At 50.6% G+C, this 17,346-nt stretch overlaps 1 protein-coding gene across 2 annotated transcripts in view; it reads left to right on the top strand.

Annotated features, from left to right (window-relative positions):
* The window catches only part of LOC141175770 (fatty acyl-CoA hydrolase precursor, medium chain-like), a 111,322-nt gene that overhangs the window by 35,517 nt on the left and 58,459 nt on the right, over positions 1-17,346 (top strand). The window contains exons 1-2 of one of the 2 annotated variants that reach the window (XM_073659705.1): positions 11,946-12,018; positions 12,344-12,472. In XM_073659705.1, the coding sequence (XP_073515806.1) occupies positions 11,961-12,018; positions 12,344-12,472 (187 nt within the window). In that variant the 5' untranslated portion in view covers positions 11,946-11,960. Of the gene's footprint in view, positions 1-11,945; positions 12,019-12,343; positions 12,473-17,346 lie in introns of those variants that run through there. The other variant, XM_073659707.1, reaches the window with a different exon arrangement.

Below are 17,346 nucleotides of genomic sequence, written 5' to 3'. Positions count from 1 at the left end.
GTGTATACTGACCGGCCGCTGTGTGTGATTGTAGGGTCATACATGGTGTATGCTGACCTCCCGCTGTGTGATTGTAGGGTCATACATGGTGTATACTGACCGCCCTCTGTGTGTGATTGAAGCGTCATACATGGTGTATACTGACAGCCCGCTGTGTGTGATTGTAGGGTCATACATGGTGTATACTGACCGCCTGCTGTGCGTGATTGTAGGGTCATACATGGTGTATGCTGACCTCCCGCTGTGTGATTGTAGGGTCATACATGGTGTATACTGACCGCCCTCTGTGTGTGATTGTAGCGTCATACGTGATGTATACTGACAGCCCGCTGTGTGTGATTATAGGGTCATACATGGTATATACTGACCCCCTGCTGTGTGTGATTATAGGTTCATACATGATGTATACTGACCGCCTGCTCCCTGTGATTGTAGGGTCATACATGGTGTATACTGACCGCCCGCTCCATGTGTGATTGTAGGGTCATACATGGTGTATATTGACCGCCCGCTGTGTGTGATTGTAGGGTCATATATGGTTCATACTGGCGCCTGCTCTGTGTTATTGTAGGGTCATACATCGTGTATACTGTCCGCCCGCTCCGTGTGATTATAGGGTCATACATGGTGTATACTGACCGCCTGCTCCGTGAGACTGTAGGGTCATACATGGTGTATACTGACCGCCCACTCTGTGTTATTGTAGGGTCATACATCGTGTATACTGACCGCCCGCTTCGTGAGATTGTAGGGTCATACATGGTATATACTGTCCGCCCGCTCCGTGTGATTATAGGGTCATACATCGTGTATACAGACCGCCTGCTCCGTGAGACTGTAGGGTCATACATGGTGTATACTGACCGCCCACTCTGTGTTATTGTCGGGTCATGCATGGTGTATACTGACCGCCCGCTTCGTGAGATTGTAGGATCATACATGGTGTATACTGATCGCCCTCTCTGGTGATTGTAGGGTCATACATGGTGTATACTGAGCGCCCGCTGTGTGTGATTGTAGGGTCATACATGGTGTATACTGACCTCCCGCTGTGTGATTGTAGGGTCATACATGGTGTATACTGACCGCCTGCTGTGTGTGATTGTAGAGTCATACATGGTGTATACTGACCGCCCGCTGTGTGTGATTGTAGGGTCATATATGGTGCATACTGACTGCCCGCTGTGTGTGATTGTAGGGTCATATATGGTGTATACTGACCGCCCGCTCCATGTGATTGTAGGGTCATACATGGTGTATACTGATCGCCCGCTCCCTGTGATTGTAGGGTCATACATGGTGTATACTGACCGCCGGCTCCGTGTGATTGTAGGGTCATACATGGTGTATACAGGCCGCCCGCTCCGTGTGATTGTAGGATCATACATGGTGTATATTGACCGCCCGCTCTGTGTGATTGTAGGGTCATATATGGTGTATACTGACTGCCCGCTGTGTGTGATTGTAGGGTCATATATGGTGTATACTGAGAGCTCGCTCTGTGTGATTGTAGGGTCATACATAGTGTATACTGACCCCCCGCTGTGTGTGATTGTAGGGTCACACATAGTGTATACTGAGAGCTCGCTCTGTGTGATTGTAGGGTCAAACATGGTGGTGTGTACTGACCGCGCACTTCGTGTGATTGTAGGGTCATACATGGTGTTTACTGACCGCTCGCGGTGTGTGATTGTAGGGTCATACATGGTGTATACTGACCGCCCGCTCCCTGTGATTGTAGGGTCATACATGACTTATACTGATCGCACGCTGTGTGTGATTGTAGGGTCATACATGGTGTATACTGACCGCCCAATGTGTGTGATTGTAGGGTCATCTATGGTGTATACTGACAGCCCGCTCTCTGTAATTGTAGGGTCATACATGGTGTATACTGAATACCCGCTGTGTGTGATTGTAGGGTCATCTATGGTGTATACTGACCGCCCGCTCTGTGTAATTGTAGGGTCATACATGGTGTATACTGAATGCACGCTGTGTGTGATTGTAGGGTCATACATGGTGTATACTGACCGCCTGCTGTGTGTGATTGTAGGGTCATACATGGTGTATACGGACCGCCCGCTGTGTGTGGTTGTAGGGTCATATATGGTGAATACCTACCGCCTGCTGTGTGTGATTGTAGGGTCATACATGGTGTATACTGAACGCCCGCTGTGTGTGATTGTAGGGTCATCTATAGTGTATACTGACCGCCTGCTGTGTAATTGCAGGGCCATACAGGGTGTATACTGACCGCCCGCTCCGTGTGACTGTAGGGTCATACATGGTGTATACTGACCGCCCGCTGTGTGTGATTGTAGGGTCATACATGCTGTATACTGACCGCCCGCTGTGTGTGATTGTAGGGTCATACATGGTGTATACGGACCGCCCGCTGTGTATGGTTGTAGGGTCATATATGGTGTATACTGACCGCCGGCTCTGTGTTATTGTAGAGTCATACATGGTGTATACTGACCTCCCGCTGTGTGTGATTGTAGGGTCATCTATAGTGTATACTGACCGCCCGCTGTATGATTGTAGGGTCATACATGGTGTATACTGACCGCCTGCTCTGTGTGATTGTAGGGTCATACATGGTGTATACGGACCGCCCGCTGTGTGTGATTGTAGGGTCATCTATGGTGTATACTGACCGCCCGCTGTGTGATTGTAGGGTCATACAGGGTGTATACTGACCGCCCGCTCCGTGTGATTGTACGTTCATCTATGGTGAATACTGACCGCCCGCTCTGTATGATTGTAGGGTCATACATGGTGTAGACTGATCGCCCGCTCTGTGTGATTGCAGGGTCATACATGGTGTATGCTGACCGACCGCTGTGTGGTTGTAGGCTCATACATGGTGTATACTGACCCCCCGCTGTGTGTGATTGTAGGTTCATACATGCTGTATACTGATCGCCCGCTGTGTGTGATTGTAGGTTCAAACATGGTGTATACTGACCTCCCGCTGTGTGATTGTAGGGTCATACATGGTGTATACTAACCGCCCGCTCCGTGTGATTGTACGGTCATACATGGTGTATACTGACCGCCTGCTGTGTGTGATTGTAGGGTCATACATGGTGTATACTGATCGCCCTCTTTGGTGATTTTAGGGTCTTACATGGTGTATACTGACCGCCTGCTCCGTGTGATTGTAGGGTCATACATGGTGTATACTGACCGCCCGCTCCCTGTGATTGTAGGGTCATACATGGTGTATACTGACCGCCCGCTCCCTGTGATTGTCGGGTCATACACGGTGTATACTGATCGCCCGCTCCCTGTGATTGTAGGGTCATACACGGTGTATACTGATCGCCCGCTGTGTCTGATTGTAGGGTCATACATTGTGTATACTGACCTCCCTCTGTGTGTGATTGTAGGGTCATACATCGTGTATACTGACCTCCCTCTGTGTGTGATTGTAGGGTCATACATGGTGTATACTGAGCCCCCGCTGTGTGTGATTGTACAGTCATACATGGTATATACTTACCGCCAGCTCCGTGTGATTGTAGGGTCATACATGGTGTATACTGACCGCCCGCTGTGTGTGATTGTAGGGTCATACATGGTGTATACTGACCGCCCGCTCTGTGTGATTGTAGGGTCATACATGGTGTATACTGACCTCCCGCTGTGTGTGATTGTAGGGTAATACATGGTGTATACTGACCCCCTGCTGTGTGTGATTGTAGGGTCATACATGGTGTATACTGACCGCCCACTCTGTGTGATTATGGGGACATACATGGTGTATACTGACCGCCCGCTCCCTGTGATTGTAGGGTCATACATGGTGTATACTGACCGCCCGCTGTGTGTGATTGTAGGGTCATAAATGGTGTACACTGACCGCCCGCTGTGTGTGATTGTAGGGTCATAAATGGTGTACACTGACCGCCCGCTGTATGTGATTGTAGGGTCATACATGGTGCTGTGTACTGACCGCCCACTCCGTGTGATTGTAGGATCATACATGGTCTATACTGACCGCCCGCTCCGTGTGATTGTAGGGTCATACATGGTGTTTACTGACCGCCCGCTCTGTGTGATTGTAGGGTCATACATGGTGTATACTGACCGCCCGCTGTGTGAGATTGTAGGGTCACACATGGTGTATACTGACCGCCTGCTCCCTGTGATTGTATGGTCATACATGGTGTATAGTGACCGCCCGCTCTGTGTGATTGTAGGGTCATACATTGTGTATACTGACCGCCCGCTCTGTGTGATTGTAGGGTCATACATGGTGTATACTGACCGCACGCTGGGTGTGATTGTAGGGTCATACATGGTGTATACTGACCGCCCGCTCTCTGTGATTGTAGGGTCATACATTGTGTATACTGACCGCCCGCTCTGTGTGATTGTAGGGTCATACATGGTGTATACTGACCGCCCACTCTGTGTGATTGTAGGGTCATACATGGTGTATACTGACCGCCCCCTCTGTGTGATTGTAGGGTCATACATGGTGTATACTGACCGCCCGCTGTGTGTGATTGTAGGGTCATACATGGTGTAGACTGACTGCCCGCTGTGTGTGATTGTAGGGTCATACATTGTGTATACTGACCGCCCGCTCTGTGTGATTGTAGGGTCATACATGGTGTATACTGACCGCCCGCTGTGTGTGATTGTAGGGTCATACATTGTGTATACTGACCGCCCGCTCTGTGTGATTGTAGGGTCTTACATGGTGTATACTGACCGCCCGCTGTGTGTGATTGTAGGGTCATACATGGTGTATACTGACCGCCCGCTGTGTGTGACTGTAGGGTCATACATGGTGCTGTGTACTGACCGCCCACTCCGTGTGATTGTAGGATCATACATGGTGTATACTGACCGCCCGCTGTGTGTGATTGTAGGGTCATACATGGTGTATAGTGACCGCCCTCTCTTTGTGATTGTAGGGTCATACATGGTGTATACTGACCGCCCGCTCCCTGTGATTGTAGGGTCATACATGACTTATACTGATCGCACGCTGTGTGTGATTGTAGGGTCATACATGGTGCATACTGACCGCCCGCTGTGTGTGATTGTAGGGTCATACATGTTGCATACTGACCGCCCGCTGTGTGTGATTGTAGGGTCATATATGGTGTATACTGACCGCCCGCTCTCTGTGATTGTAGAGTCATGCATGATGTATACTGAACGCCCGCTGTGTGTGATTGTAGGGTCATACAAGGTGTATACTGACCGCCCGCTGTGTGTCATTGTAGGGTCATCTATGGTGTATACTGACCGCCCGCTCTGTATGATTGTAGGGTCATCTATGGTGTATACTGACCGCCCGCTCTGTATGATTGTAGGGTCATACATGGTGTATACTGACCGCCCGCTCTCTGTGCTTGTAGGTTCATACATGGTGTACACTGGCCGCCCGCTCTGTGTGATTGTAGGGTCATACTTGGTGAATACTGACCGCCCGCTGTGTGTGATTGTAGGTTCATACATGGTGTATACTGACCTCCCGCTGTGTGATTGTAGGGTCATTCATGGTGTATACTGACCGTCCGCTCCGTGTGATTTTAGGGTCATACATGGTGTATACTGTCCGCCCGCTGTGTGTGATTGTAGAGTCATACATGGTGTATACTGAGCGCCCGCTGTGTGTGATTGTAGGGTCATACATGGTATATACTGACCGCCCGCTCTGTGTGATTGTAGGGTCATACATGGTGTATACTGACCGCCCGCTGTGTGTGATTGTAGGGTCATACATATTGTATACTGACCTCTTGCTTTGTGTGATTGTAGGTTCATACATGGTGTATACTGACCCCCTGCTATGTGTTATTGTAGGGTCATACATGGTGTATACTGACCGTCTGCTGTGTGTGATTGTAGCGTCATACATGGTGTATACTGACCGCCCGCAGTGTTTGATTGTAGGGTCATATATGGTGTATACTGACCGCCCGCTGTGTGTGATTGTAGGGTCATACATGGTGTATACTGACCGCCCGCTGTGTGTGATTGTAGGGTCATATATGGTGTATACTGACCGCCCGCTGTGTGTGATTGCAGGGTCATACATGGTGTATACTGACCGCCCGCTCTCTGTGATTGTAGAGTCATGCATGATGTATACTGAACGCCCGCTGTGTGTGATTGTAGGGTCATACAAGGTGTATACTGACCGCCCGCTGTGTGTCATTGTAGGGTCATCTATGGTGTATACTGACCGCCCGCTCTGTATGATTGTAGGGTCATCTATGGTGTATACTGACCGCCCGCTCTGTATGATTGTAGGGTCATACATGGTGTATACTGACCGCCCGCTCTCTGTGCTTGTAGGTTCATACATGGTGTACACTGGCCGCCCGCTCTGTGTGATTGTAGGGTCATACTTGGTGAATACTGACCGCCCGCTGTGTGTGATTGTAGGTTCATACATGGTGTATACTGACCTCCCGCTGTGTGATTGTAGGGTCATTCATGGTGTATACTGACCGTCCGCTCCGTGTGATTTTAGGGTCATACATGGTGTATACTGTCCGCCCGCTGTGTGTGATTGTAGAGTCATACATGGTGTATACTGAGCGCCCGCTGTGTGTGATTGTAGGGTCATACATGGTATATACTGACCGCCCGCTCTGTGTGATTGTAGGGTCATACATGGTGTATACTGACCGCCCGCTGTGTGTGATTGTAGGGTCATACATATTGTATACTGACCTCTTGCTTTGTGTGATTGTAGGTTCATACATGGTGTATACTGACCCCCTGCTATGTGTTATTGTAGGGTCATACATGGTGTATACTGACCGTCTGCTGTGTGTGATTGTAGCGTCATACATGGTGTATACTGACCGCCCGCAGTGTTTGATTGTAGGGTCATATATGGTGTATACTGACCGCCCGCTGTGTGTGATTGTAGGGTCATACATGGTGTATACTGACCGCCCGCTGTGTGTGATTGTAGGGTCATATATGGTGTATACTGACCGCCCGCTGTGTGTGATTGCAGGGTCATACATGGTGTATACTGACTGCCCGCTGTGTGATTGTAGGGTCATACAGGGTGTATACTGACCGCCCGCTCCGTGTGATTGTATGGTTATCTATGGTGTATACTGACCGCCCGCTGTGTGTGATTGTAGGGTCATACATGGTGTATACTGACCGCCCGCTGTGTGTGATTGTAGGGTCACACATGGTGTATACTGACCGTCCGCTCTGTGTGATTGTAGGGTTATCTATGGTGTATACTGACCGCCGGCTCTGTATGATTGTAGGGTCATACATGGTGTAGACTGATCGCCTGCTCTGTGTGATTGTAGGGTCATACATGGCGTATACTGACCGCCCGCTGTATGATTGTAGGGTCATACATGGTGTAGACTGATCGCCCGCTCTGTATGATTGTAGGGTCATACATGCTGTAGACTGATCGCCCGCTGTGTGTGATTGTAGGGTCATACATGGTGTATACTGACCGCCCGCTCCGTGTGATTGTAGGGTCATACATGATGTATACTGATTCCCCTCTTTGGTGATTTTAGAGTCATACATGGTGTATACTGTCCGCCCGCTCTGTGTGATTGTAGGGTCATACATGGTGTATACTGAGCACCCGCTGTGTGTGATTGTAGGGTCATACATGGTATATACTTATCGCCCGCTCCGTGTGATTGTAGGGTCATACATGGTGTATACTGACCGCCCGCTGTGTGTGATTGTAGGGTCATACATGGTGTATACTGACCGACCGCTCTGTGTGATTGTAGGGTCATACATGGTGTATACTGACCGCCCGCTGTGTGTGATTTTGGGGACATACATGGTGTATACTGACCCCTCGCTCTGTGTGATTGTAGGGCAATACATGGTGTATACTGACCGCCCGCTGTGTGGGATTATAGGGTCATACATGGTGTATACTGACCGCCCGCTCTGTGTGATTTTGGGGACATACATGGTGTATACTGACCGCCCGCTCCCTGTGATTGTAGGATCATACATGGTCTTTACTGACCGCCCGCTCCGTGTGATTGTAGGGTCATACATGGTGTATACTGACCGCCCGCTCTGTGTGATTGTAGGGTCATACATGGTGTATACTGACCGCCCGCTGTGTGTGATTGTAGGGTCATACATGGTGTATACTGACCGCCCGCTCTGTGTGATTGTAGGGTCATACATGGTGTATACTGACCGCCCGCTGTGTGAGATTGTAGGGTCACACATGGTGTATACTGACCGCCCGCTCCCTGTGATTGTTGGGTCATACATGACTTATACTGATCGCCCGCTGTGTGATTGTAGGGTCATACATGACTTATACTGATCGCCCGCTGTGTGTGATTGTAGGGTCATACATGACTTATACTGATCGCACGCTGTGTGTGATTGTAGGGTCATACATGGTGTATACTGACCACCTGCTGTGTGTGATTGTAGGGTCATACATGACTTATACTGATCGCACGCTGTGTGTGATTGTAGGGTCATACATGCTGTATACTGATCGCCCGCTGTGTGTGATTGTAGGGTCATACATGGTGTATACTGACCTCCCGCTGTGTGATTGTAGGGTCATACATGGTGTATACTGACCGCCCACTGTGTGTGATTGTAGGGTCATACATGGTGTATACTGATCGCTCTCTTTGGTGATTTTAGGGTCATACATGGTGTATACTGACCGCCCGCTCCGTGTGATTGTAGGGTCATACATGGTGTATACTGATCGCTCTCTTTGGTGATTTTAGGGTCATACATGGTGTATACTGACCGCCTGCTGTGTGTGATTGTAGGGTCATACATGGTGTATACTGACCGCCTACTCCCTGTGATTGTAGGGTCTTACATGTTGTATATTGACCGCCCGCTGTGTGTGATTGTAGGGTCATACATGGTGTATACTGACCGCACGCTCCGTGTGATTGTAGGGTCATACATGGTGTATACTGACCGCCCGCTGTGTGTGATTGTAGGGTCATACATGGTGTATACTGACCGCCCGCTGTTTGTGATTGTAGGGTCATACATGGTGTATAGTGACCGCCCGCTCCCTGTGATTGTAGGGTCATACATGGTGTATACTGACCGCCCGCTCCCTGTGATTGTAGGGTCATACACGGTGAATACTGATCGCCCGCTGTGTGTGATTGTAGGGTCATACAATGTGTATACTGACCGCCCGCTGTGTGTGATTATAGTGTCATACATGGTATATACTGACCGCCCGCTCTGTGTGATTGCAGGGTCATACATGGTGTATACTGACCTCCCGCTGTGTGTGATTGTGGGGTCTTCCATGGTGTATACTGACCGCCCGCTCCCTGTGATTGTAGGGTCATACATGGTGTATACTGACCGCACGCTCCCTGTGATTGTAGGGTCATACACGGTGAATACTGATCGCCCGCTGTGTGTGATTGTAGGGTCATACAATGTGTATACTGACCGCCCGCTCTGTGTGATTGCAGGGTCATACATGGTTTATACTGACCTCCCGCTGTGTGTGATTTTGGGGTCTTCCATGGTGTATACTGACCTCTCGCTGTGTGTGATAGTAGGGTCATACATGGTGTATACTGACCGCCCGCTCTGTGTGATTATAGTGTCATACATGGTGTATACTGACCGCCTGCTCTGTGTGATTGTAGGATCATACATGGTGTATACTGACCGCCCGCTGTGTGTGATTGTAGGGTCGTACAGGGTGTATACTGACCGCCTGCTGTGTGTGATTGTAGGTACATACATGGTGTATACTGACTGCCCGCTCTGTGTGATTGTACGGTCATACATGGTGCATACTGACCTCCCGCTCCTTGTGATTGTAGGGTCATACATGGTGTATACTGACCTCCCGCTGTGTGTGATTGTAGGGTCATACATGGTGTATACTGATCGCCTGCTGTGTGTGATTGTAGGGTCATACATGGTGTATACTGACCGCCCGCTCTGTGTGATTATAGTATCATACATTGTATACTGACCGCCCGCTGTGTGTGATTGTAGGGTCATACATGGTGTATACTGGCCGCCCGCTCTGTGTGATTGTAGTGTCATACATGGTGCATACTGACCTCCCGCTCCTTGTGATTGTAGGGTCATACATGGTGTATACTGACCGCCCGCTCTGTGTGATTGTAGGGTCATACATGGCAAATACTGACCACCCGCTCTGTTTGATTGTAGGGTCATAAATGGCAAATACTGACCGCCTGCTCTGTGTGATTGTAGGGTCATACATGGTGTATACTGACACCCCCCCCCCGCTCCGTTTGATTGTAGTGTCATACATGGTGTATACTGACCGCCCTCTGTGTGTGATTGTAGGGTCATACATGGTGTATACTGACCGCCCGCTGTGTGTGATTGTAGGGTCATACAAGGTGTATACTGATCGCTCTCTTTGGTGATTTTAGGGTCATACATGGTGTATACTGACCGCCTGCTGTGTGTGATTGTAGGGTCATACATGGTGTATACTGACCGCCTGCTCCCTGTGATTGTAGAGTCATACATGGTGTATACTGACCGCCCGCTGTGTGTGACTGTAGGGTCATACATGGTGTATACTGACCACCTGCTGTGTGTGATTGTAGGGTCATACATGGTGTATACTGACCGCCCGCTGTGTGTGATTGTAGGGTCATACATGGTGTATACTGATCGCTCTCTTTGGTGATTTTAGGGTCATACATGGTGTATACTGTCCGCCTGCTGTGTGTGATTGTAGGGTCATACATGGTGTATACTGACCGCCTGCTCCCTGTGATTGTAGAGTCATACATGGTGTATACTGACCGCCCGCTGTGTGTGACTGTAGGGTCATACATGGTGTATACTGACCACCTGCTGTGTGTGATTGTAGGGTCATACATGGTGTATACTGACCGCCCGGTCTGTGTGATTGTAGGGTCATACATGGTGCATACTGACCTCCCGCTCCTTGTGATTGTAGGGTCATACATGGTGTATACTGACCGCCCGCTCTGTGTGATTGTAAGGTCATACATGGTGTATACTGACCGCCCGCTCGGTGTGATTGTAGGGTCATACATGGTGTATACTGACCTCCCGCTGTGTGATTGTAGGGTCATACCTGGTGTATACTGACCGCCTGCTCGGTGTGATTGTAGGGTCATACATGGTGCATACTGACCTCCCGTTCCTTGTGATTGTAGGGTCATACATGGTGCATACTGACCTCCCGTTCCTTGTGATTGTAGGGTCATACATGGTGCATACTGACCTCCCGCTCCTTGTGATTGTAGGGTCAGACATAGTGTATACTGTCCGCCCGCTCTGTGTGATTGTAGAGTCATACATGGTGTATACTGACCGCCCGCTCTGTGTGATTGTAGGGTCATACATGGTGTATTCTGACCGCCTGCTCGGTGTGATTGTAGGGTCATACATGGTGCATACTGACCTCCCGCTCCTTGTGATTGTAGGGTCATACATGGTGTATACTGACCCCCCGCTGTGTGTGATTGTAGGGTCATACATGGTGTATACTGACCGCCTGCTGTGTGTGATTGTAGGGTCATACATGGTGTATACTGACTGCCCGCTCAGTGTGATTGTGCGGTCTCCTAGCTTCAGTCACTTAGTTGCCCTAACTCTGCTATCACTGGGTTCTTCCGCAGTCTTCACAGAGTCTGAATCCTGACAAATACACATCTGCTGCTCCAAGGTGCAGCCCCCACACTCATCTTTGCTTTATCAAGGTGCCTATTTGCAATCTGACTCTTCTTTTTGCACTCTCTGCTCTACTTCATGTAGGTGCCTGTCTGCTGTTCGCACACTCGGCTCTGCTATAACAATGCGACTGTCTGCTACCATGGTTCTGGTCCTCCATAGTGTCAGTCTGCACATCCTCTTCCACAGTTCTAAGTGCCTTCCAACATCTCCAGCTCTACTGATCCTTATTTCAGCACAGGCCGGCCAGCCGACCCAGCTACACTGCTGCCATGCCTCTGTTACACGCAGCTCACCCTGACCTACGGCTTAGAGAATCCACCTCACCAGGTGAGCCATAAAAAAGCCGGAAATGGCAACAGTGGCAGTACCATAGACAAGGCATGCAACCATAGCAGAGATATCACCCTATAAAAAAACAAATCAGTGAATGTTAAATGAGAAACTTTTGCTCCATGAAACAAAGGAGTTCCTGCTCCGGGGTTAAAGAGGCGCTGCATCCACGGTATAGTGCATACGGGCAGGTGTCCACACGTTGGATTGTAGATATAGTGGGTGCAGCCGTTGCTTGGCTATTAATGCCACTGCTGGCAGATCTGCAATTTTACTCTGATTTGTTAAACAGTAACGAGAACTTTATCATCATTGACCTCAGATCACACTGCAAATAAAAACTCTGGAACAGAAGAACAGTGTCCACCGGGTGACTGCAGCGCACGGGACATGGAGACTCTGCCGCAACTTCTGCTTCTTACCGCCTTGTTTCTAACTGCAATCGGAACAGGTGAGAATCGAGGAACAAGATGCTAAAACATAGTGTGAAAAGATGGATTCCCACATGTAGATTGTATTCTGCCCAGCAGCAGGGAGTTAATAGGGATAGGTAGGGTTAACAGTTGGGACAAGCCCAGGGTGGGAGAGGCTGTGGTGAAAGTGATGCGCCCCTGGGCCTGCTGTGTCGCGCAGCGTCTCGCGCTCGGGGGCTTACCCGGAACCGGATCAGATGAGGGTTGTAGTCTCCGAGTGGCGGGGACCCGGTCCGTGCCCAGGGAGTCAAACTCAGTGTGTGGCAGTCTTGATAGGTGTTATTTGAGTGTCGACTACGCCACCCGTTGATTTGCAGCTATGGAGCTGCCGCTGCAGGGCAGACCGCTGAGGCCGATGTAGAATTGTGCAGCGTGATAGTATAACCCCCAACGGGAGGGGTATGGCCTCAGGGCAGCCGACGTGGAAGATGGGGGTAGCAGGAACCACTCAGAGACGGTGCGGTGTAATTCAGGGTCTTTACTGGTAACAACGATAGACCCTCCAGGAGTGCTTGCTAGCGAACGGGGCCTGGTCAGTCCTTGAGCAGATGGGATCTCCCCTGGCCAGGCGGAGTTGTAGGCCTCCCAAACTGACTGTACTCTTCTGGCTACCTTGCTAGAAGCGGATATAAGTAGCCCACGTCCCTGAGTGTGCCGTGTGGTGCTCACCCGTATGGCCGGTGACTCGGGGCCTTCTAATGGCTTCCGCTCCACGATGGCGGTGCTGGTCCCACGCGTGTGACCTTGCCTTCGGGTTTCTGGGCCTGAGGACCTGAAATCCCCTGCCGGTCGGCTTCTGCTGCTGGGTAAGAGTTAGTCCCCACAGCCTCGGACGCCGGGTCCGGTAAGAAAGCTTCTCAGTCAGGGCGAGCTCTGCAGCTGCCAGCCCCTGACTCGTAGTAGTATTGCTCCCACTGAGCTTCTGCTGTTTCTTCCTATGACTGTTTCTTGTCTCTGCTTCTTCTCTACTCCTAACCCTGCCTCAGCCCCGGGTTTATATAGGGGAAGTTCTTCCCCTCCCAAGACTGGGCAGGAGGTGTGGCATGCACAGGATCCCTGACCAAAGGACCTCCCACCTGCTCTCAGACATAACATTACATTACTGTGGAAACCAGACCCCTGGGGTGCCACATTCCCCCCTAGTGAAATTTAGTACTCCGGGACTAAACATATTTTAGAAAAACATAACAAGATATAACAACAATAATAGTACAATAAGAAGAAACACATAAAGGTGGTCACGGATATCCGTAACCGGGTGCAGTCTTTGAAGAAAGCAAAGTGTCCATTTCACCAAAACAGGGAGACGTAACCAGGTAGGGGTCTGTTCTGCCCCGAGTCCTTAACAGTCTTTAGTCCGTCCTGGGTTACGCTCCAACTATGTACACAGGATTCCCGGTAAATCCACCAAAGACTCCTATAAACAACTAGAAACACATAATTATACACAAGCAATAAGAAAAACAGGTAACCACAAATAAAACAACTTATACATTTCAAATCCTCCAACGTGCGGGTAACTGGCCTCTAGTGGCCCTAGTGGACCTACGGAGCTGACTGTCTAGCCCTGAACTACAGGGTGTAGGAGCTGTCAAGGGTAAACTGGGCAGCTGTCTACCGGCTCTTTGGCTCACTAGGGGTACGGCAGGCTCACTATAAGCAGAGGGTTGATCCTCCTGTTCTGCTTGTGTGGAGTCTTCTGCCTCCTGGACCGGCTGCTCTTCCAGCTCTACCTGTCGCTCCGTAGGTGCTTGGGATGCGGGTTGGAGGAAGGTGAGTACGGGTACCACAACTGCGCCATTGACTTGAGTCCAAGACCGAGGGAAGTCTCGGAGCACAGTACTAACCATGTCTTCCCTTTCCTCTACGGGTCGAGGGTCTTCTTGTTCCTCTTCAGGGTTCCGTAGCTGTTCGGGACACTTCTTCAGGTGATCCCGGGATACAATGGTTGTGGTTTCCCCTCCGTCTTTACTGATGGTACAGACCTTTGGGTTGTCGTGGCTTGAGGGCAGTACGGTGTACGGGTCCTTCTCCCACTGGTCGTCCAACTTGTGGAGCCGTCTTTTTCTCTTCAAGACCTGCTCTCCGGGTACCAGGGGAACAGCGGGAGCATACTGGTTGTAAGTTTTCTCTTGTCTTTCCCTAGCCTGACAGAGACTTCGCTCCACGCTCTCCTGTACTCTCCGGTACTGCTGCTGCCTCTCTGTGTCCCAGTCTGCTTCTGGTGAAGTGTCCTCGGGTGTCAGGACTCCCATTTCCAGGTCAACAGGTAACTTACCAGGTCTCGCCCTCATTAGGTAAGCCGGGGTACAGTTGGTGGAACCTACCGGGATGTGGTTGTATAGGTCCACCAGATCGGGCAGCTTCTCAGGCCACAGACCGCGTTCTTCCAGGGGCAACGTTTTCAGAAGATCCATTACCACCTGGTTCATTTTCTCACAAAGTCCATTAGTTTGCGGATGATAGGGTGTCGTCCTTATCTTCCGGCAGCCATACAGAGTGCAGAATTCTTGGAAGACCTCCGCTTCAAAGGCAGGTCCCTGGTCTGTCAACACTTGGTCCGGGTACCCGTGTGGACGGCAGAAATGCTGCTGGAAGGCTCTAGCTGCTGTTCGAGCTGTTAAGTCCTTGACGGGGACGACAACCAAGAACCGGGAGTAGTGATCCACGATGGTTAGTGCGTAGACGTAGCCACTTCTGCTTGGGGTCAGTTTTACATGATCCAAGGCTACCAGTTCCAACGGCTGCCGGGTGACGATGGACTGCAGGGGAGTCTTCTGGCTGGCACGGTCCTTCCTTCTTAGGTTGCACGGGCCACAGTCTCTGCACCACCTCTCGATGGTTCCCCTCATGCCTACCCAGTGGAACCGCTCGCGCAGCAGGAACTCCAGCTTCTTCCATCCGAAGTGTCCAGCCCCGTCGTGGTATGCCTCCATCACCATGGCTGCGTCTCTTCGTGGCACCACTACTTGCCAGATTAGTTCATGCGTCCGGGAGTTAACCATTCTGCGGCACAACTTCCCCTTGTAAAGGAACAGTCTACTCTTTTCTGCCCACAGTTGCTTGGCTTCCTCCGGAGCGTCTGGGTCAAGGCGAGCCTCTGGCCGAGTCAGCATCTCCTTTACCAGCTGGACGGCAGGGTCGCTGTCTTGCGTTTCCGCCCAGTTGTAGTGAGGCAAGGGGTTAAACGTAGCGGCTTGCTTACTCCCTACCCGGTGGGAACACTGGATAGTCCCATGACGGTGGAACGCAGGGAGTTCGACTTCTTCCAGTTCCTCTGGATCTTCTCCTACGTCCGGTAGATTTGGCATCCTGGACAGGGCGTCCGCGTTGGTATTGGAGCGTCCTGCCCGGTATTTGATTGTGAACTCGTAGTTGGACAGACAAGCCATCCATCTCTGCTCTAGGGCACCGAGTCTTGCTGTGTCCAGGTGCGTCAACGGGTTGTTATCCGTGTACACGATGAACCGGGAAGAAGCGAGGTAGTGCTTAAAGCGTTCGGTGACTGCCCACACCACTGCCAGGAACTCTAGCTTAAAGGAGCTGTAATTCTCCGGGTTTCTCTCGGTGGGTCGCAGTTTTCGGCTGGCGTAAGCGATTACTCGTTCTTTCCCCTGCTGGATCTGGGACAGCACAGCTCCTAGCCCAATGTTACTTGCGTCAGTGTAGAGGATAAAGGGCTGGCTGTAATCGGGGTACGCCAGGATTTCATCCCCCGTGAGGGCCATCTTCAGCTGGCGGAAGGACTCTTCTTCTAACTTCTCCCATCTGAAGGGTGGCTTCTGGTTCTTGGACTTCCGGGACTGGCCTATCAGGAGGTCCTGCATGGGAGCTGCCTTTTTGGTGAAACCGGGGATGAATCTGCGGTAATAGCCTACCAACCCAAGGAACTGCCGCACTTCCTTTATACTGGAGGGACTTGGCCATTCCTTAATTGCGGTGATCTTATCAGGGTCGGGAGCCACTCCGTCAGCGCTCACCACGTGTCCCAGGTACTGCACCTTTGGCTTCAGGAGGTGACACTTAGAGGGTTTCACCTTCAGGCCGTAACTTGCCAGGGCTTCGAACACTTCCGCCAGATGTTTCAGGTGGTCCTCATAAGTCTTGGAATATACGATGACATCGTCCAGGTACAACAGGACCGTCTCGAAGTTTTTGTGTCCCAGACAGCACTCCATTAATCGTTGGAAGGTTCCGGGTGCGTTACAAAGTCCAAACGGCATACAGGTAAACTTGCTAAGTCCCATCGGGGTGGTGAATGCGGTCTTCTCCCGGTCCGCCTCTGCTACAGGAACCTGCCAGTACCCGCTAGTGAGATCCAAGGTAGAGAAGAAGTTAGCAGATCTTAAAGCAGCCAAAGACTCCTCTATCCTTGGTAAAGGGTACGCATCCTTGTGTGTGATACGATTGATTTTCCGGTAATCTACACACATCCTCATAGTGTTGTCTTTCTTTTTGACTAAAACTAGTGGGGCTGCCCAGGGGCTACAGCTATCCCGGATTACCCCAGCCTCCTTCATGTCTCTAAGCATCCCCTTGGCGTGTTGGTAATGTGCAGGGGGTACGGGTCGATACCTCTCTTTTATGGGAGGATGATCTCCCGTGGGGATGCGGTGTTCTACCCTCTTAACTCGCCCGAAGTCTAACGGGTGTTTACTAAACACTCTCTCATACTCTTGAACCACCCGGTAGACTCCCTGTTTCTGGTGGGAGGGAGTGGAGTCAGTTCCCAAGTGTAGTTGCTGACACCAATCCTCCATTACTTTCTTAGAGCCGTTACCTTCCTCCGGGTGAGATGGAGGCAAGGGTTCCACAGACTGTATAGAGTTTTGGTTGATGGTATATAATTTGG

The sequence above is a fragment of the Phyllobates terribilis genome, unplaced genomic scaffold (genome assembly GCF_046119375.1).
Source record: "Phyllobates terribilis strain yellow unplaced genomic scaffold, ASM4611937v1 Scaffold_14__1_contigs__length_39327217, whole genome shotgun sequence".
Classification (NCBI taxonomy): Eukaryota; Metazoa; Chordata; class Amphibia; order Anura; family Dendrobatidae; genus Phyllobates; species Phyllobates terribilis.
Note: the sequence above shows the minus strand (reverse complement) of the source record. Positions and strands in the feature narration are given on the sequence as shown.